The 21,046-nt window shown below is 41.6% G+C and overlaps 1 protein-coding gene across 3 annotated transcripts in view; it reads left to right on the top strand.

Annotated features, from left to right (window-relative positions):
- Positions 1-21,046, top strand: part of Fer (FER tyrosine kinase) — a 328,203-nt gene that overhangs the window by 198,476 nt on the left and 108,681 nt on the right. For all 3 annotated transcript variants that reach the window (XM_075952223.1, XM_075952224.1, XM_075952225.1), the window contains one exon: positions 15,741-15,797. In XM_075952223.1, the coding sequence (XP_075808338.1) occupies positions 15,741-15,797 (57 nt within the window). The remainder of the gene's footprint in view (positions 1-15,740; positions 15,798-21,046) is intronic.

Raw genomic sequence — 21,046 nt, 5'->3', positions numbered from 1 at the left:
TGCCGCGTGAGACGTCTGGATAGACATTATGCAGTCACTTGTGAACATTCCAGTAGTTGAGCTCTCAGTGTGACCAAGCGTCATCAACATGACTGCGTATTTAAGTGGGAATGGTGAAGCTGAACTGCTGCATCCCCTTTTGTCACACAATTACTGTGGAAGTAAAACGAGATCAAACATGCAAGATAGCTCAGCAGGTAAACGGGCGCCGTGTTGAGCCTCATGACCGCTTTACTCTCTAGAGCTCGTGTAAAGGTGAAAGGAGAAAACCAACCTCACAAAGTCGTCCTCTGACTTCCACAAATGTGTGTACAGGTTTACACACACGAATAATAATAATAATTAATAACGATGATGATAGAAATAATAAAATTCTTTAAAATTGTAAAGGGGCAGAATAGCCCACGAATGTCTTATAGTTTGCCTTTTCTATTTCGGTTAACCTTCTGACTGTCTCCAGTGTGTGCTGCATTGGGGTCTCTTTGGTACAGAAGTAATTACCTGCAGCCTAGGATGAAGATACTAGAATTCAGCCAAGATTTGTTTTTGTTCATGTCCTGTTTGGTTTTCTCACATGAAAGTGCTCTAATACTCCTTTTATTCTTGAAAGATGGTATGACCACATGTAGCAAACATAACAGTTATTTGTTGTTTTAGCACTTGAAGTACAATGTGCCATTCTTGTCTAAGCTTGCTGGTTGTAGAAAGAATGACAACTTTGATCAGTGTTGCAGATCAAGCATCGTTTACCTGTGGCTGCTTTTAAGACTGTGCTCCAGTTTTCGGCCTTTGATTATACGTCTTGCCACTATTTGGATTTATCTTCTTTGATGTTCTGTCAGCTCTTTGGTTGTTGGATGTCTTTAACCACGCATGGGATGTTTCAGCATCGTGTCCTTGGCTTCTCTTTTAGCTCTGATCTTCCTCCTCCCTTCTTAGAGTTTTGGTGATGCCAGTGCCTGTTCTTGGTATTGAAGCCTCGGGAGCTTAGTCCCCAGCCATTTCTCTTTGCTGCTCTGTTGGGGAAATTCTGTTTATTTGTCCTTAAATTCAGTATTACTATCCTCGATTGTCCTGTTGAACCAGTCCAGTTCATTTTAAAATTAATCTCATTTGTTTGTTTGTGGGAGAAATGTTCTGTTTCCTTTCAAATACCTTCTGTCCCTGTTGTTAAGATAGCCTGTATAACCTCGCTTGTTTCCATAACCTTTCCAGTAACTGCATTTTTGTGTGATTGGTTTTGAGTTCCTGTCAGATAATCCCGGTATCTGATCCGTGTTAGTATTGATTCTCTTGGATTTTGCTTTTCTTGATTCAAATTCCTGATCTATCGTGTTAGGAGACCCTGAGTCCTTTGAAGAAATCTTTCTGTTCATTAAATATCCGCCTTGGGCTTCACTGCCCTCAGGTTTCTGCGTCTTAGTCATGGTTTGTGCTTAGCTGATTTGTTGGAGTCACTTGGCTTCTAGCTTGTTCACAGTGTTGAGGTGCTGCCTCAGAGCTTGCTCCAGTGCTCGTGTTCTCTCTCTCTCTCTCTCTCTCTCTCTCTCTCTCTCTCTCTCTCTCTCTCCTCTCTCTCTCTCTCTCTCTCCTCTCTCTCCTCTCTCCTCTCTCCTCTCTTCTTCTCTCCTCTCTTCTTCTCTCTTCTTCTTCTTCTTCTTCTTCTTCTTCTTCTTCTTCTTCTTCTTCTTCTTCTTCTTCTTCTTCTTCTTCTTCTTCCTCTCTCTCTCTCTCTCTCTCTCTCTCTCTCTCTCTCTCTCTCTCTCTCTCTCTCTCTCTCTCTCTCTCTCTCTCTGTTGTTATCTCTAGCTCACAATGGGAATCTCAGGTCCTTGGAGACAAAGCCTTCCCAGATTGACCTGCATTTTATAGCAGTATTTCTCCTGCCAGAGCTGCTAGGTACTTGTGCTGGTTCAACTCATCTGAGAGGGGGAGACCTAATCAAGAGCTTCCACAAGATTGGCCTGTACACAAGCCTGTAGGGCATTTTCTTCATTAGTGATTGATGGGGAGGGCCCAGCCCATTGTGGATGTGGCCACCCCTGAGCTGGTGGTCCTGGGTTCTGTAAGAGGAACAAGCTCGTGAGCAGCACCCCTCCATAGCCTCGGAACCAGCTCCTGCTGCCAGGTTCCTGACCTGCTTGAGTTCCTGTGCTGACTTCCTTGGATGATAAACAGTAATGAGAAAGTGTAAGCCAAATAAAGCCTTCCCTCCCTGACTTGCCTTTGGTCATGGTGTTTCACCACAGCAATCATAACCTAAGACTATTCTTGGTGAAAAGGGTCTCAGTCTGCAGAGACAGGCTTTTTGGGCATTGGTTGCTCTTTGGGTTGTTCACACTCCCTTTTTAGTTCGTACTCCTTGATAGGGCTAGTGATCTCAGGCCAGGTCTCTCTGTCCAGAGCCTTCCCCTAGCAGCCTGTTTCCTGGTAGGGTTAAGTTCTCAGTTGCTGTGCTTGTGTTGAGGACTCGGCTTACCTGGTCTGACTTGTATATATATTGTGTGTGTGTGTGTGTGTGTGTGTGTGTGTGTGTGTGTGTGTATGCACGCACGTTTTATTCTGTCGTATGATAGGATGTAAGTTATCTTGCTGCTAGGCTATCCCAGATTCCTTAAGATCCCAATTCCTTCCTGCTTTCACAGCACTTTGGCTGCCTTGTGTGAATCACCTCCAAGGCTTGGATAACTAAGAGGTATGGCTAGGTTGAAAGGTACAATCCTAGTTTTTTCACCGTATAGTTTCTCTTTTAAAAACTTTTTTGCTTCTACCATATTTGTGTACTTGCTTAGAATATTTCAGTATATTTATATTTGTTTACCAAAAACATTTTCTCATTTTATTTTTAAGATATATTTTTATTTTCACCCATGTATATATGTGAATGCCTGTGTGAGTGTATGACACGTGTAGGTGTGAGTTTATGACATGTGTGTGAGTGGCCATCCTGTCCCTTGGAGGCGGAGTTGCAGGTTTGTAGTGCCCAGCATGAGTGCGGGGAGTAGAACTCCATTTCCCACGGGGAAGTAGTGCCTGCTCTTCACTGTCGGGCTGTCTGCAACCCTCTACTTTAGCTTCTCAGAGTTAGAGCCATGGACAAGGCAGTTGTAAATACTACCTCCTCTGAGTCTGGGCTCCTTTCCCGTCGCTCAGTTCCTCCTGCCGCCCCTCGGCTGGCATTTCCATGCAGTGCTGTCCTTTCCCATCGCTCAGTTCCTCCTGCTGTGCCTTAGCTGGCATTTCCATGCAGTGCTGTCCTTTCCCATCGCTCAGTTCCTCCTGCTGTGCCTTAGCTGGCATTTCCATGCAGTGCTGTCCTTTCCCATCGCTCAGTTCCTCCTGCCGCCCCTCGGCTGGCATTTCCATGCAGTGCTGTCCTTCCCCGTGCTCAGTTCCTCCTGCCGCCCCTCGGCTGGCATTTCCATGCAGTGCTGCCCTTCCCCGTGCTCAGTTCCTCCTGCCGCGCCTCGGCTGGCATTTCCATGCAGTGCTGTTCGTCACTTAACCTTGTTAGCGATGATCTTTCTTAGAGAAGCAATGCCAGTGTTACTTTGATTCCAAAGTGTTTTGTGTAGACTGTAGCCAGCTTCACAGTGGATGAGACACCTTCTGACGCATTTGGGTTGTCCCTGGAAGATGCTGGTCTCTGCTTCTCCCCAGTTCCACACACCACTCTCCAGTGCAGTAATAACACTAGGATGTGAAGTTTGATGGTTTCTGTGACTTATAGCTCAGAGGCAGTTGTGTAGAAGGTAGGAGATAGTTGTTGGAAATTATGTAGATGAGAACAGACTCTGCAGTTAGCGTATGTGGACAGAAGGGAAAAGAGAACCGTCATTGCAGAACAGTGACCATTTTCTACCCCACCCATACTCTTGTGCAGTATTTTCTTTTTTAAAAAAATTTTATTTTTTTTCATTTATTTCATATAGTGACCATAGTTTCCCCTCCCTTCCCTCCTCTCCTCCCATTCCCCACCCCACCCCTGCCTCTTGCCTTCCATCTACTCCACCCCCTTTCAGAAAGGAGCAGGCCTCCCATGAGCATCAACAAAGCATGGCACATCAAGTTGAGCATCAAGTTGAGGCAGGACCAAACTCCTCCCCTGCATCCAGACTTGGTGAGGCAACCCAGCATGGGGAATAGGCTCCCAAAATCTAGTTCAAGCACCAGGGACAGTTCCTGATCCCACTGCTGGAGCCCACATAATGGACCACGCTACATAATTGTCACCCACTTTCAGAGGGCCTAGGTTGGTCCCATGCAGGCCTACTAACTGTTGGTCTAGAGTCCTTGTGCTCCCATGAGCCCAGGTCAGCTGTCTCTGTGGATTCCCCTGCCATGACCTTGACCTGCCTGGCTTGTACAATTCTCCCTTCCTCTCGAACACTTGGTGTGGATCTCTGCCTGTGCTTCCGTCATTTACTGAATATAGGCTCTGGTGACAATTAGGGTAGTCACCAATCTGACCCCAGGAGATGGCTAGTTCAGACACCCTATCCACAATTGCTAGGAGTCTTAGCAGGGGCCATCCCCATAGATTTCTCAGAGTTTCCCTGGCACCAGGTTTTCCCTAACCCTGAAATGCCTCCCTTCATCATGACATCTTTTCATTACTCTTCCCCTCCATTCTGCCCCTAATCCACTCAGCCCCATTCCTCATGCTCTGACCCCCCTTTCTTCCTCCCCTGTTTATCCAGGAGATCTCTCCTATTTTCATTCCCAGGGAAATCCATGGGTCCCTCTTCGGACCCTTCTTGTTACTAAGGGCTGTGGATTGTAGCCTGGTTATCCTTTACTTTACAGCTAATATCCATTTATGAGTGAGTACATAATGTGTTTGTCTTTCTGGGTCTGAGTTACCTCACTCAGGATGATTTTTTTTTCTAGTTCTGCTGATGTTATTTATCACTGAGTAGTACCCTATTGTATAAATGTACCACATTTTCTTTATCCATTCTTCAATTGAGGGGTTTCTAGGTTGTTTCAGGTTCTGGTTATTACAAATAATGCTGCTATGAACAGAGTTGAGCGAATGTCCTTGGTAGATGACTGAGCATTCCTTGGGTATATGCCCAAGAGTGGTATTACTTGGTCTTAAGGAAGATTGATTCCCAATTTTCTGAGAAACAGCCATATTGATTTCCAAAGTGGCTGTACAAGTTTGCACTCCCAACAGCCGTGGAAGAGTGTTCCTTTGACTTCATATCCTCTCCAATATAGGCTGTCATTAGTGTTTTTGATCTTAGTCATTCTGACAGGCTGTAAGATGATATCTCAGAGTTGTTTTTGATTTGCATTTCCCTGATGGCTAAGGATGTTGAGCAATTCTTTAAGTGTATCTCAGCCATTTGAGATTCTCCTGTTGACAATTCTCTGTTTAGATCTGTACCCCATTTTTAAATTAGATTATTTGGTATTTTGATGTCCAGTTTCTTAAGTTCTTTGTGCATTGTTTTCTAAACCCACCACATGGGTTACCTTTTTCCTTTCAGGACTCCACGGAATGGTGCAGTGGTGTTCTTCCAAAGATACTGTATAGTATTTCTGGCGGTTAAAGCACAGCCATTATATATATCCTTATATATCCTTAGTGTGGTAACTTTCTGGGAAGTGAAAAGCATCTGTTTATGCTCTTCTGAAGCCTTCAGAGTCCATGCTGGAACCCTGAACTCTTCTCCCTAGCGTCTGGCTGTGGTTGTTGCGCACTTCTTCCGTGCCATCTCTGTCTTGGTGTGCAGCAGCGTTCATGCTCACCTCCCTTTGACATGTGTTTGCATGGCCTCCTGGTTGGCATTTGTGGTCCAGAATGCTATTTTATTTACTCTCTTTGAATAAATCAGGAGAATCTGAAATACTCTAAATCGTGCTTTTACCTCTTGTACATTAACTTGGTTTTCAAAATGGTTCAGTGAAAAATTGATTTTCTGTTAGTTTCTTTGACTCTAGAGCAAGTGGTTCTCAACCTTCCCAATGTTGTGACCCTTTGATACAGTTCCTCATGTTGCTGTGACTCCAGCCATAAAATTATTTTCATTGCTACTTTATAACTAATTTTGCTACTGTTAGGAATCCTCCTGGTGTAAATATCTGATATGCAAGATATTTGATGTGACCCCTGGGGAAGGGTTGTTCAACACCCCCTCAAGGGGTCATGACCCGCAGGTTGAGAACTGCCGCTCTGGAGGGTCCACGCGTTGTCCGTGGACTAGACACAGCCTCATGACTGGGGAGAAGAAATCCACTGTCTTGACTGCGGTAGTAGAAGTGTGGTTTTGGATGGTGTCTTGCCTGTGTTTCTGTTTTCCTGTTCATGTCAACCTTATCTCTTTTTACTCCCACTCTTGGTATTAAAGGCACATTATCAGTTCAGCTTTATTTGGGATTCTGGGAAAAGCGCTGAAGGACTTTGAAGTTGTAGTTTGTAGTGAATCTTATGAGTAAAATTTTAAGTTTCTTTTAAACCAGTTTCTATGAATCAAGTACCAATGGCTAATTCTCTGTCTCTCTATCTCTCTGTGAGTGTGTCTGTTGAACTACAAGAAAGATTGATAGACAGAATTTCACTCAAGAGAATTAATTCATAAGTTGCCTGATGTCTTAGTACACTTTGTAGAATCTCTCAGCTGTCTGTGGAAGCTTTTCCTTTGTCAGACATTTCAGTTCTTACTGCTTTGTTTTCCAGCATCTTCTTTATCTTTTGTCCGTACTAACTAGGGAATTTCTAAAAGCCAAAAGTTTTAAGAGCCAAGGTTTGAGCTGACAGTGGCATTTTCATTGTTGTTTGCTCTGGGCTGTGTTGATGAGGTTAGCTTACCTTTCAACTTCTAATTCTCTGCTGCTTTTTAAAGTTTCTTCTTTTTTTGTAAACTAAGAAATTTTTAAGTGAAATAAGAAAAGTGAAAATAACTAGCTAATTTCTTTTCCTGACTTTAAATTTGAAGGGAAAAATCATTCATATTTTCTTATTTAATTACTGTTTTCCCCAAAGTGTGTTTTATAAAGATTTATCACATTCAAAAACTTAGCTTTAAATTTTGACTCTAAATTCTGTTTCTAAGAAAATGAAAATAATTAGACTATTGAATTTAATTGGGAAATTTCACTCTGTTAGCAGATTTTCAGTATCCTAAATATTCAGTTAATTCATTGTTGAAAAATATATTGTCAGACCAAACATAGTAACACACACCTTTAATTCCTGCTCTTGTGAGACAGAGGCAGGTAGATCCCTAAGAGTTATGGACAGCCTGGTCTACATAGCCAGTTCCAGGCCAGACAAGGTTTCATAGTGAGACTCCATCTCAAAAATAAAATAAAATGACATAAAATAAAAATAAAGAACTAGCCAGGCAGTGGCGGCCCATACCTTAGATCTCATCATTCAGGAGGCAGAGGCAGGTACATTGAATTTGAAGCCATCCTGGTCTGCAGAGTGAGTTCTAGGACAGCCAGGATTACAGAGAAACTCCATCCTGAAAAACCAACCAACCCATCAGTCAAAAAATAAATAAATCGAGGAGAAAAGATGTCTTTTGGATGGTTTTGTGGCAGTGGAACAGTTTCTAGCATAGTTTGCAAGTTTAGTTTTTACCTCACATGTATCTGTTTAGAAATTGTTACCAGTTACATTTCAGTGGATTGATGAGTATTAAGAGCCATTATATTTAAAAGTCTGCTTTTGTAAAGAATCTGCATGGACATAAAGATAGTATAGCTGTAAAGAGAGTCTTGTAGAGCCCAGGGGAGTGCTTGGTACCGTCCAGTGCTGAGCCTGCCGAAAGTGGGGGCAGAGTCCAGGCTCGTGCAGCGGGTGGAAATGGCCATTGGATGAGCGTAATTCTGAGGCACATGCTTCATCTCACTGCCCACAGTTTGTTCCATGCAGGCTGCTGGATTGTTGCAGTTTGAATGAGAATGACTCCCATAGGCTCGCAGTTCGACTGCTTGGTCCCCAGTAAGTGGAGCTCTTTGGGAAGGAAGGAAGTGTGACCTTGTTGGAGGAGGTGTGTCATTGGGGGTGGATTTGAGGTTTCAAAAGAGCTCTGCAAGTGTATATTGGTTACCACCAGACTATTAGAAGGGACATTGTAAACTCGTGTATTCAAATGGCCACTGGAGTCTTTAATCTTCAGCTCATATCCTCCAAGTAAGAATTACTGAAGCACCTAGTTTCTAGTGCCCAAGTATTCCACAGTAAATATATTCCTGGACACTCTTATTAATCCTGCCACAGACCATTTCATTATTATCCGTCACTTTGACTTTTAGTCAGTGTAGTTACCTTCTGTTGAAGGATGAGAAAAATTACGAGTATCTGAAACATTAAATACACAGCAATAGAAAAATTAACCAAGCCAATTTAATTTTTGAGTGTCTGATAGAAATTTTTTCATCTTACACATCTTGTGAAAATGTGATAATTACAATACAGAGAATTAACCTGAAAAGTCACATTTGCAATTTTGTTTCTTGTTTTGTTTCTTAAACCCACTCAAAACATGATTTGCTGTATTTTCATGCAATACTGAAACATATGCTGTTAAAGTGATAATGGTGACCCCTGCTTAGCACCAGCTCTGCATCACTACTGACTGTGGTTATGCTCAGCTGCACTGATGGAGATGAGCCGTGGTTCTGTGTCAGGGTTTGGACAAATGGAAAGACTCCCTTTTCTTCTCAGGATTACTGTGTGTATTGTTAATATTGTAAATGGGTTTTGTGGTTGACCTACAGTTTAGAACAATTTGTTACTGAATGCTTACTAAACTTGGACAGACTTATCAATATTAATATCAGGGCCACTCTTGGTGACTCTGGTGACACCATTAGTAAGGCTTATCAAAAGACAGGCTGCAGCAAAGTCACCCATAAAAACACGTAAAACACCTTAATCTCTGAATCGTCTCTCGGAGACCAAAGACTTGTCATTTAAAGGGTTAACTGAAAAAGGACAGATTTTATTAAGTTGAAAATGTCTGTATCCTGCCATTTTTTCATAGAAAATCAGTTTTTCCATTAACAATTACCAAATAAAATGTCGCATAATAGGAAAGTATGTATGTCCCCTTGATTATAATGAAAAGTTCAGTGAATGTACCAGTGGATGTTACAAATAAAAAGTGAAATTTTTTTTTATTAATTTATTTATTTATTAAGGATTTCTGCCTCCTCCCCGCAACCGCCTCCCATTTCCCTCCCCCTCCCCCAATCAAGTCACCCTCCCTCATCTGCTCTAAGAGCAATAAGGGTTCCCTGACCTGTGGGAAGCCCAAAAAGTGAAATTTGAAGATTTAGAATAAAACTCTATTTTTGGACTTCACATAAGCAAAATATCGCAGTGTGGTATGTGTATTTTAGACAGTTAAGAATATCACAACATACTGTTACTTCTTTCAATTTAATAATATATATTTTATATAATATATCCATGTGCAGATACACTTAATGTTTGCTATATATCCTTCCAAATTGTTCTGAACCCTCTGTATTTTAAAACTGAAAAAAGAAATGCTTAACAATCCCTAGAAAACCCATGTTGTCTTCAAACACGTGTTGCACTGTTCTGTGGCAGACAAGAGATGCATACTTTGTAGCTCCAGTAATAGACTCATTGGTAAACACTCACTGTAATAAGCCTTGTAAGAACTGGAATAATTCGGACTGGAGAGATGGCTCGATGATTAAGAGCACTGACTGCTCTTCCAGAGGTCCTGAGTTCAATTCCCAGCAACAACATGATGTCTCACAACCACCTGTAATAAAATCTGGTACCATCTTCTGGCCTGCAGGGACACATAATTCATCTTGTGTTTGCATAGTTTGTAAGGTACAGTGTGACTGTGTATTGTAGTGTTACGGTTTTTTTTCTTAAGTCCTATTATCTTCTGTTGACAGTAGCAGTATTCAGTACTGGTTTGTGAAACAAGAGGATGGGAGAGTGGGCTTTTCTTTTTCCCATGTCTTTGCTGTTTTATTTTGGTAGAGAAGGAGTGGTACCCTCCTTATCAAGAGTGTTCTGGCATCGGAGGTCAAGTCAGAAGAGTGAAGGATTCCAGTACATCCTAGAGTAGACAGGGTTTTACAGATGGAAGCTGCAGAGAGTCAGATCCAGAAAAACACTCGCTGGCGTAACAACTTAAATCATACCTGTTAACTCTGTTAAATATAGCTTAATGTTTGATTGATGTAACTTTTGAGTTTGAATTTCCTGTTGCTTCTTTTCTGTGTGAAAGTAGGTATAGTTATCTTTACCTACTATTTAAACTATCATCTCTCTACATTAAGTGGATAGTATGGACTCTGCAGGTTTTTTTCCTAACATATTTATGGAGATTTAACTTTAATACAAATAATGCTATATCTTAAAGTCTATACCGAGGAATATTGCCATGACAACTATTTCTTGAAGAAAAATGACCCATGATAATAATCTGCACTACTCTTAGAGACTTTTCTGTTTGGGACTAGCACACCTACAAACTAAAAGCCTGGGTATAATGCAAGTTTTAAACAAGCTTGCTGTATTGAGTCAGTTGAGGTGTACTGCTGAAGATCATACAAGGTGTGCTTTAGGCAGAATTGCTATATCTCCCAGCCAGAACTTGCTCAAGACCGCTGTTCTTGGCTCAGGATAATTTGATTCTCAGGGCTGCTTCTTGATCTCCCAGTTCTTTAATAAAATGAAAAGCTATTTTAAAATCCATTTTACATTAGATATAATGGTCATGGGTCTAAGAGAGACTTCAGGCCTGAAAATTGTTCACCCCTAGGGTAATTCTATAGGTGGGCATGATTGATTTTCTGTAAATGACATTCATCTATGATATGTGTAGATGGGCACCCAGGATAGGAGAAGAGTCATGGTATTTATTCAGTCCACACACATAGGCAGTTGTTTGATCCTCCAGTTCAGCTAGTAATGGAGTTCTTAGGACTATGATTGAGACTCACCACAGTGTTCAGTCTGAAGTGCTATATTCCCTGACTGCCCTCTGGAGCACAGTGACGTTGGAGTACTAGGAGAAGGGACAAGGGATAAACTTTTCAGCTCTGTCACTTAGTAGCTTGGACCCTGGACAAGCATCACCTCCCCAGCCTGTTTTCTCATCTACAGAACAAGGAAATAGTTCCTTTCTAGGTAGTTGCCAATATAATAGGGGCATTTTCTTAGATTGAGCAAGCAAGTGTATGTGGAAACATGTCCAGGTGAACTTAATGAAAGCTTTAATCACCTTTATGTCTGTGTAGGTGACCTTAAACCTAGCAGTTCTTAAGACCTTTGCTTTGCAGATACTATAAAGCACATGGTATATTTTCGAGTTGACTTCCAGTGGCTCTTTAAGAATTTCTCAAAGAATAAACAAAAAATATATTTTAAAAATAAAATCTCCAGTTTAAACCAAAAAGAATTGTATGTTTCAAAATAACATAGTTTTGGGTGTTGAGATAGAATTAATAAATAGTAAAATGGATAATGATTTATTTTGCCATAATAAAAACACATTAATATTCATGAACTCACAAAACGAATGGTATCCTAATATTATAAACACATTTAATATCTAAGCCATCTCTAGAAACTTCAATCTCAGACAAGCATAATCATTAGAGTTTGAATGTAGGTCTGTGGGTTTTTAATATGGCCATAGGTCACCAGCAAACAGATGACCATATGAAACTGTGTCAGCTTTGTGTATCACGTTGTACTTTCTGTGTTTTTGTCTTTGTTGATGACATAATTTATTATAATCTTTCATAAAGATTTATTCTTATTTCATATGTATGGGTATTTGCCTAAATATGAATCTCTGCACCACACATGTAGTTTGGAAAGGCCAGAAGAGGGCATTAGACCCCTCGGCCTGAAGTTGCAGATGATTTGAGAAGTGCATGTGTGTGGTAGGACCCAAACCTGGGTCCTCTGCAAGAACACGTGCTCTAGGCTGCTGTGTTCTCTCCAGCCCATTTGTCACAGGCTTGTGAAGTGGGAGAGAGAGCTACTCTCTCTGTGTTTGGAAGGACTCAGAAGCACACTCCCTCTGTTCATTCTGTTCTGTGTAGACCGATGGAAGCTATGAAAGCCCCTCATCCCTTTACAGCAAACAACAAAGGAAGAGAGTAGGAACATAGGGGAGCATTTTATTTGGCAGCATGTGTTGGAAGGTTTTGTGACCGTCACTTCAGAGTATGGCTTTGCTTAGAAAAAAAGAGAGATGGATAGAAGAGGTTAGTAGGAATAAAGAAAAGTGAGGGGCCTCGCCCCTTCGGAAACAGTTTATTCTCTACCTGTACTACCTAACCTCATGTTTCCTAGTTTTACTTTTGAATTTCTTGATGCACTCTCGGAGGTTTGGGAGAAGCTTTAATGTCTTCATCTAACCAGGGTTCTTTGCCTTTCTCACCCACTCATCAACCTTGGTAAGAATATTCTATCCACTGCCTGAGGGAGGTGTTAGGTAACTCCCCTTTGGGGGTGTGTGTTGACTGCCTCTCCATCCAATTGATCAGACTGAGAGTTCACCTCTCAGTCCACACTTTATCCGAAACTGCAGCTACCGAATGCTGATAAAAAGCAGGTTGTTACTTAGTTCCAGTAGCGTTGCCCCTCTTACCGACTCTTCTCTTCGTTTGAAGTCTTGGTTGATTTAAAAGAAGCAGGTAGTCACCAGGGTAGGTGAGCTTGTGGTCTTTGCTGCAGGTGAACTGTAGATGCTTGTGTCTTGCTAATCAGTGTAGTTATCTGTTCATTACCTTAAGCAACTTGGAGGACAAACTCAGTAGAGTTTAAAATAAAAACATCCAAGATAGGCAAACTCAAATCCAGAAACTTTCTGGAAAAGGAAGATGAAGAGAAAGACAAAATAAGCATACTGTTTAAGGCAGCGTGGAGGTCAGACAGTGGCATACAGGGAGCACGTGCAAAGCAGGAGAACTTTCGAGGAAGAGTAAGGAAGCCCAGAGAGCGCGTTTAAGTTCTGGCCAGCATCTGAAAGAAACAGACAGGGAAAGGAAAGGTTACACCTTTCGTAGGACACAGAAAGGCAGTTTCCATGTTCAAGTCCAGTTGAAACTTCATGGCTGCTTGGCTTGTGGGGACTCCACTCCAGTGGGGATTCCAAGAAAGAGAATCATAGCATCTCAAAAAAGGCAAATTATCCAAGTGATCTTGTTCATAGATGAAGGTGAGTCCACCTTCCAAGGAGTGATCCGTGGACCAGGTGACGCACCCACCAACCAGAACGACACATGTCCACGCAGACCAGAGATTGTATTGTAACAGATCCTGGCTGGTTCTCTTAGATTCCTCCATGCTGAAGACATAGGTCTGAAATCATTTAAGATCCAGTTAAGGAATTGGAGCCTTAAACACTTCTGGCATCTCTGACATCTGTCAAGAGGCTTAAAGATATTTCTTTTTTTTTTCTTTCTTTCTTTCTTTCTTTCTTTCTTTCTTTCTTTCTTTCTTTCTTTCTTTCTTTCTTTCTTTTTTTTTTGAATTTTCGAAACAGGGTTTCTCCTTAGCTTTTGGTTCCTGTCCTGGTACTAGCTCTTGTAGACCAGGCTGGCCTCGAACTCACAGAGATCCGCCTGCCTCTGCCTCCCGAGTGCTGGGATTAAAGGTGTGCGCCTCCACCACCTGGCTTAAAGATATTTCTTGCATTTATCCAAGAAAGAAAGTGATAACCTTTTTTGCAGTTAACATTATTTAAATGCATCTTTAAGTGACTTTGAAATTATTGTTGACTACAGTTATCTTGCCATGAAATCAGGCTGGTTTTATTGGAAACTTTGTATGTGTGTCAGATTCTGTCTTAACTCTGATTGGAGACAGAGCCAGCCAGGCATTAAGTCAGTTCTTTGTGCACTGAGTTCTCTATTGCTTTGGAACCTTTAAAGATTATTACGATTTCTGTTGTATTGTTTCCTCTAGCATTGGGTTTCCTTTTAGTTGCATCTTTAAAGTAAATATCTTAGTCATTGACTTGAGCACTCTTTTGTTTTCGAATATGCCTATGATGTATTAAAATTTCCCTTTAAATACTGTTTTTGCTGTACTCCACAATTTCTGATAAATTTTCTTGTTTTTTAGTTAAGTTTTTACCCAATTTTCCATGACCTTAAAAAAAATCTATGGATTATGTAGATGTATATTATTTAGTTACTGGGTTACTTAGTGTGCATAGTTACTGAGTGTATTGAGAAATGATTTCCAAGTTTGTTTTAGTTGTTAGAGAAGAGGTCTTGTGTCTTAGTTACTGTCCTATTGCTGAAGGGAGGCAACATGACCATGACAGCTTAGGAAGTAACTGGGGGCTTGCTCACAGTTTCAGAAGGTTAATCTCTGATCATCGTGGTGAGGCATGGTAGCTCTGAGGTGGGGTAGAGAGAGAGCAAGACTGGGCCTAGCATGGACTTTTGAAACTGACCCTAAGAGACGAATTTCCAACCAAAGACATGCAATCCATAATGAGGGACGTGCTGACCATGAAGGCACCACTCAGAGCTTGAGGTCCTAAGGACACATAGTCCTTGAGACTTTGCCTCTCTAAGGCTCACTCAGGCATGGCTCTGCCAGCCCCCAGTCATGTTCTGTGAGTTCCAGTTGTTGCCTGTTGGACCCTCACATAGCCCCACAGTTCCCCTTCCATATGGTCTCTTAATGTCCATCAGTTGAGCTTAACATTTAGGTTGAAATATTATTTATGTAACTTGCCCTTTAAAACAAATGCCTGTGGTAACTTGTCTGTCGGAGGGTGATAGGTGAATGTTTGTCACATGATGTTTCTAAAGATGGAGTCCTTCAAATGGTTGTCAAAGGACATTTTAAAACCACTTATAGTTTTACTTCAATATATTTGATTACTTATTATGACCCATACTATAGGTCATAATTATGTTTCTATCTAATAGAAAAATTTTACTACAGTGTAAAAAACCAAAATAATGAATAAAATATTGAAGTCTACTTCTGCCTCCCCTTCTTCACCCCCCCTCCATTTTCCATTTCCTTACTTTCTCTCCACTCTAACCTATCCCTTGCCTTACTTTTCCCTTCCTTCCTTTAAATATGGCCCTGTGTACCATTCTAGCATTATAGTTTTGTGTGATTTTTGTAGTTATGTTTTTACACACTGGTGTGCCGCTTCCATGGTCCCTCAGCTCAGACAGGAGATAGCATTTTACTATGGCGCGTTGGCACCTCTCCTCTTGCACGTCCTAGTGACATTGTACTTGATGCTTGTTGTGTTGCTATGCCCCAGGAAAGGCTGGAAGATGTGAGACTAAGCAGTGTCACAGAAAGCTGCAAGTCATCATGTTTACATGCATTAAAAAGCAACTCTTAAGAGTGTGAGGAATGTGGTCCATAGAAGAGGATGTGTTTAAAGGAGAGTGAGAATTGGAAGGTTTTCATGGAAACGTGGAACTCTGATGTACTGTCACACAGCTTTTTAAGATAGCAACAGTCATGGCTGTGTGGCAGGCACAGAGCATACCTTGTGCATCACTTCCGGGTTGGTGCTGCATTGTTTTGAAGCTGCACTTTCTGAAAGAATTTTGCTACAGTATTGATTTTAATATCTGTCAGTACAGTAACCTTCCTTGAGTCTATTTTGTACCATGTTGCAGTTACAGCTTCTTAGTATGCTGTTGCTTGCACTTCCTTCCTCAGAGGAATTTATAGCAACTGTATTCTTGCATAGATTAACAATTCATCTTTTTCTCTATTTTTGCTGTAGGATAAGAAATGGATTCTCAATCATGAAGATGTTTCATTGGGAGCACTACTGGGCAAGGTATGCAATCAGCTGAGCTAAATAAGACATTTTATATTAACCATGAGCACTTCACATTGCTGTTCAAAGCATTTTTTAATATTCTGTCACATGTCAAGGTACATATATACACTAATTAATCTAGAAGAAGATAGTACCGTATCTCCTAGAAATCTTCTGACTTTCCCTGAGATAGAGGTGTGATGATCTTCGAAAGGCTTACGATGATTCTTATCTTTAATAATAGTGTATATTTTCCCTGGAAGGTCAGAGCCGTAATAATGGTTTTATCAAAACCAAAAACTGTTGATTGAAGGAAAGAAGCTGTGAGGTAGTGAAAGTTTCATCGGACCTTCAATAGTCACTCTGCTTTCAGTTGTATTCAGTAATTCAGAGAAAGAAGAAAAAGTTGCTTCTTGGACTATCAGGAAAGTTCATAACCCTGCAATATCCTAACATAAAGATAATGTGGGCTGGGAACGTGGTGTAGGGTTAGAGGTGCTTCCCTCAAGCCTGGCCACCTGAGTTCAATACCAGGAGCCTATATTACCTACATGTGTGCTGTGGAACATGTACACTCCCCCACAGGAGAGATGAGGGACGAAGAAGAAATATGTTTATTTGGGAGAGGTATAAGTTTATCTAAATATGGTGGGCAAGATGTGTCTTTTGTCAAGTACCTATTTTGTAACTGGCTATGTTAGTGGTGGGTAAGGATGAGTCTTACACAGTGAAAGTTCCTTTTCCTGCTATTTTGTTTGAAGTTTCCTCCAAGCCACAGTCCATATTGAAATGCATTATTTCCAACGATAAAGGCAGTCTAGTCAAATAGACTCTTCACAGATCTGTCAGTCATTATTATTCAGGTTCTAGTGAATAAATAATAGTTTGTCAGTGACTTATTTGTAGATATTTCTATGTGAAATTTGAGTTGAGCTTAGCTCCCTGATGCACTGTGAAAAATAAAGCAAAATTTAGATATTGTTATTAGTAAGCTTTTATATAATTTGTGTGTGATCAGTGCTAGACTCAACTGTGAACTGAGGTCTGACATTTTAAGTAAGTATTAAGTGATCCATTTTTATTCAAAAGTGAACTTGACCATTTCCTCCAGTTTTCAATCAGCATGCAGTTCCTTGCTGAAGTCCTCCCCTTGGTAGGACTCTTAACACTTGCTGTGTAAGTGCCTTTTCCAAATGGCAGCATCAGGAAACCTGGAAACCAGGAAAACAGGTTTTATTTGCTAATACATTTTAGTAAGTTAATTTTCAAGAACCTAAGCTAAAAGAAGCAGCTCTGCTTACTCTGAGGTGCTCTCCTAATTCAGAAGGATATAATCCTAAATGTGGTAACAATATTGCTGGAGTAATTCAATAGCAGCAGTTTGGTCCAAAGTTATTACAAAGAAACTAATTTCCTTGAAAAAACAGTTAAATGATAAATTTCAAAACTAAAACACTGAAGTAGACTATGTTTACAAGGACAGATTTTTTAGTACTAAGCAAAAATATTTTTAATTCAGGAAAGTCTTCTAATTTTTTATTTGTTTGTTTTGAGACATGTATGGCCCTGGCTGTTCTGGAATTTTCTATGTAACCAGGCTTTTTTTACTAAGGCCATATCATAGAATATTTACTTTTTAATGACTAGGCATGAAAGTCTCAACAAGTTTAAATGTTTTAAGGAAAATTCTTTTAAAGAGGTATTATTTGGCTTAACTTTAGTGTTTTAAAATACTGGAACATAATTTGTCATTAATATCTTACTACCTTTTTAAAATATATTTTGTACGCTGAGAATGCATGAGTAGAAAGAGAGCCAAACTTTTCAGTAGTAATTGTTAAGTAATGGCAGAAATTAGCTTCTTCATTCAGAACTATAGCCTTAAACCAGAGTTGGCATTTAAGTCATCCCAACACTTACCGTATGCCCGTGATGTATCGCACTCTCCTGGGTGCATGGTGTACGTACAACAAGCAGAGAAAAATCCCTTGTCTCTATAGTGCTTCTGCTCTGACCAGCAGGGGAAAGGCGGCAACTGTGAAGCACCGAGACAGACACCTTTTATGTCAGAGGGCACTGAGTCCTGAAAAAAGTGGGGTGGCTTGGGGTTGCATGTTAGTCAGAGTTGCCATTCTTTTTTTTTTTTTAATTTTTTTATTTTTTTTATTGAAAAAAAAATTTCCACCTCCTCCCAGCCTCCCTCTCCTCTCCCCCTCCCCCCACTCCATTTCCCCTCCCTCTCCAGTCTAAAGAGCAGTCAGGGTTCCCTGCCCTGTGGAAAGTCCAAGGTCCGCCCCCCTCCGTCCATGTCTAGGAAGGTGAACATCCAAACTGGCTAGGCTCCCACAAAGCCAGAACATGAAGTAGGATCAAAACCCAGTGCCATTGTCCTTGGCTTCTCAGCAGCCCTCATTGTCCACCATATTCAGAGAGTCCGGTTTTATCCCATGCTTTTTCAGTCACAGTCCAGCTGGCCTTGGTGAGCTCCCAATAGATCAGCACCACTGTCTCCGTGGGTGGGTGCACCCCTTCATAGCAGCATTATTTGTAATAGCCAGAACCTGGAAACAACCTAGATGTCCTTCAATGGAAGAATGGATGAAGAAAGTGTGGAATATATACACATTAGAGTACTACTCAGCGGTAAAAAAACAATGACTTCTCGAATTTTGCATGCAAATGGATGGAAATAGAAAATACTATCCTGAGTGAGGTAACCCAGACCCAAAAAGATGAACACAGGATGTACTCACTCATAATTGGGTTCTAGCCATAAATAAAGGTCAGTGAGTCTATAATTTGATATCCTAAAGAAGCTAGATAAGAAGGTGAACCCAAAGAAAAACATATAGCTATCCTCCTGGGTATGGGAAGTAGACAAGATTGCCAGGCAAAAAATCGGGATATTGGGGGTGGGGTGGGAGGGGGGAAAGGGGAGATGGGGAGAGAAAAGTGAGAAGGGGAGGATGGGGAGAACTTGGGGAAACGGGATGATTGGGATAAAGGAAGGTTGGATAGGGGAGCAGGGAAGCATATATCTTAGTTAAGGGAGCCATCTTAGGGTTGGCAAGAGACTTGGACCTAGAGGGGCTCCCAGGTGCCCAAGGCGAGGTCCCTAGTTAGTTCCTGGGGCAGCTGAGGATAGGGAACCTGAAATGATCCTATCCTATAGCCATACTGATGAATATCTTCATATCACCATAGAACCTTCATCTGGCGAGGGATGGAGATAGAGACAGAGATCCACACTGGAGCACTGGACAGAGTTGCCATTCTTAAAGGGAATAGTCCAGGCATATCTTATTACTGATTACGTTTGAATTAGAACTTGCCGGAACCACTACCAAGCTGTGTGGACAGCTGCCAGTGAGGGTTACACAAAGTGATTAGCCAGTGCAGAACTCACCTGCCGAGGAAAAGACTCAGTTTGGTTGTGATCAAACAAGTAAAGGGAATTATAGGAGGAAGTCAGCAAGGTGAGGAGGACGCACTGGATTCAGGGCCTGCCTGGGTTTCCTAACACCTTTGACTCCCAGCGTGGGTGTGTGTGTGGAGCTGGCCCGTGACTTCCTGGAGAGCAGCGTAATTTACTTTGGGAAGGTGGCTCTGGGCCTTAGGTGAGAACTGCAGTTAGGTGAGTGAAAACAGGTGCTAGGGCGGGGTCGCAGCTGGGAGGAAATAAATTTAGATGCATTTTGAAGTTGGACCAATTGTGTATCTTAATGGATGTTGTAGGGATTGAGAGAGAGAGAGAGAGAGAGAGAGAGAGAGAGAGAGAGAGAGAGAGAGAGAGAGAGAGAGAGAGAGAGAGAAGAGAGAGACCAGCTCTAAGTGGAGCAGGTTTCTGGAAACAAAGTTAAAAGCGTGTGACACATCAACTTTATTAGATTTCTACAAGACAGTGAGGAAAGCCAGCTGAGTAACAAGTGCTGAGGTTAAACAAGATGACGATTGCAGATATAAATAGAGTAGTTGGGTGCGGGCCTAGATAGAGAAGAGGGTAAGGACTGAGCCTTGGTCATTCCAGCACCAAGAGGCTAGGGGAAGAAAAAGCAGTCCTCAAAGGAAGTTGTGTAAAAAAAGAGAAAAGAAAAAGGCAATCAATTAGGAAGACAGAAAACCAGAGCTGTTATTAATTAGAAACTAGGAGAAGCTAAGACAGGGAGGGAGACTGCTGTTGGTGCCAGATGCTGGAGGGGAGTCAGGGGAGCTCCTGACTAAGAAGTAACCATGGGTTTGCAAATGCTAGTGGTGATGGCTAGGCAGTTTTGTTGCAGCCCAGTCAGAATGATTTAAGAGAGGCCTGAGATTAGTGAGGCTGTAACTCCGTCTCTGACGCTAAAGCAGTGGCAGCCACATCGACAGCTATTCTGTAAGAGAAAGAACGGCATGTTCGTCTGTAGCTGGGAAAGGACAACGTGAAATGCTCACAGTGCAACATTAGCACATGATGTCCACACATAAACTTTGTGTCTCATCTGTGACTCAGAGAGGAAGATGGCGGGCAGATACGTGACTGAGAGTCCAGTGATTTCATTGGATTTACTTTGGGGTTTGTTTTGTTTTGTTTTTGTTTCCGAAGCAACAGCAGCAGCAGCAGCTAAGAATGAGGGGAGTGTTGAAAAGAGAGTAGAATACAAACTGGTTACCCGAAAGACTGGGATTGCAAATAATCTAAAAAAGCGGCCAAGCCATAGTAAGAGCCGCAGAGGTTTTTGTCCTGAGTTTACAGTTGATGTGGTGGCAGGGCTCGGGGCTTTAGCCATGTCAGAGCAGGTGGGGTGGCAGTGACACTTGAGTTCAAGGGGCCAGTGAACAAAGGGAGTGTTCTCCGTGGGTGACAGCCATGCTGAGGGATAGTGGAGACAGCCCAGTGACAAAGTCTCGAAGCTGGGAATCCTAAGAACAGAGGACAGAGTTCCGACTTAAAGCCTATAGTAAGAACCTAAGGAATACTGAAAATCAAGTTCTTTGAGAAGGTGTTAGTCATATTGATCTTTCCTGTACTGTGGATTTCTTCTCTTCCTAAATGCATCGACTATAAGGCTTATGTATCAAAGTAGACGCCAGCTGTAGAGGAACATGATCAGTGCTGGTCCCCACTGGTGACACTGACGCTTGAGTGAGCCTCCTTTCCGCCCTGGCCAACAACCTGTTTCTGCAGCAGACCTGACGGGTGGATCAATGCCAGCAGTTCCCTCGCAGAATCTTTGCTTTATCTTTAATCACACTGATCATAATTTAATAAAGTAGAGTGCTTAAGGGGT

The sequence above is a fragment of the Microtus pennsylvanicus genome, chromosome 17 (assembly GCF_037038515.1).
Source record: "Microtus pennsylvanicus isolate mMicPen1 chromosome 17, mMicPen1.hap1, whole genome shotgun sequence".
Classification (NCBI taxonomy): Eukaryota; Metazoa; Chordata; class Mammalia; order Rodentia; family Cricetidae; genus Microtus; species Microtus pennsylvanicus.
Note: the sequence above shows the minus strand (reverse complement) of the source record. Positions and strands in the feature narration are given on the sequence as shown.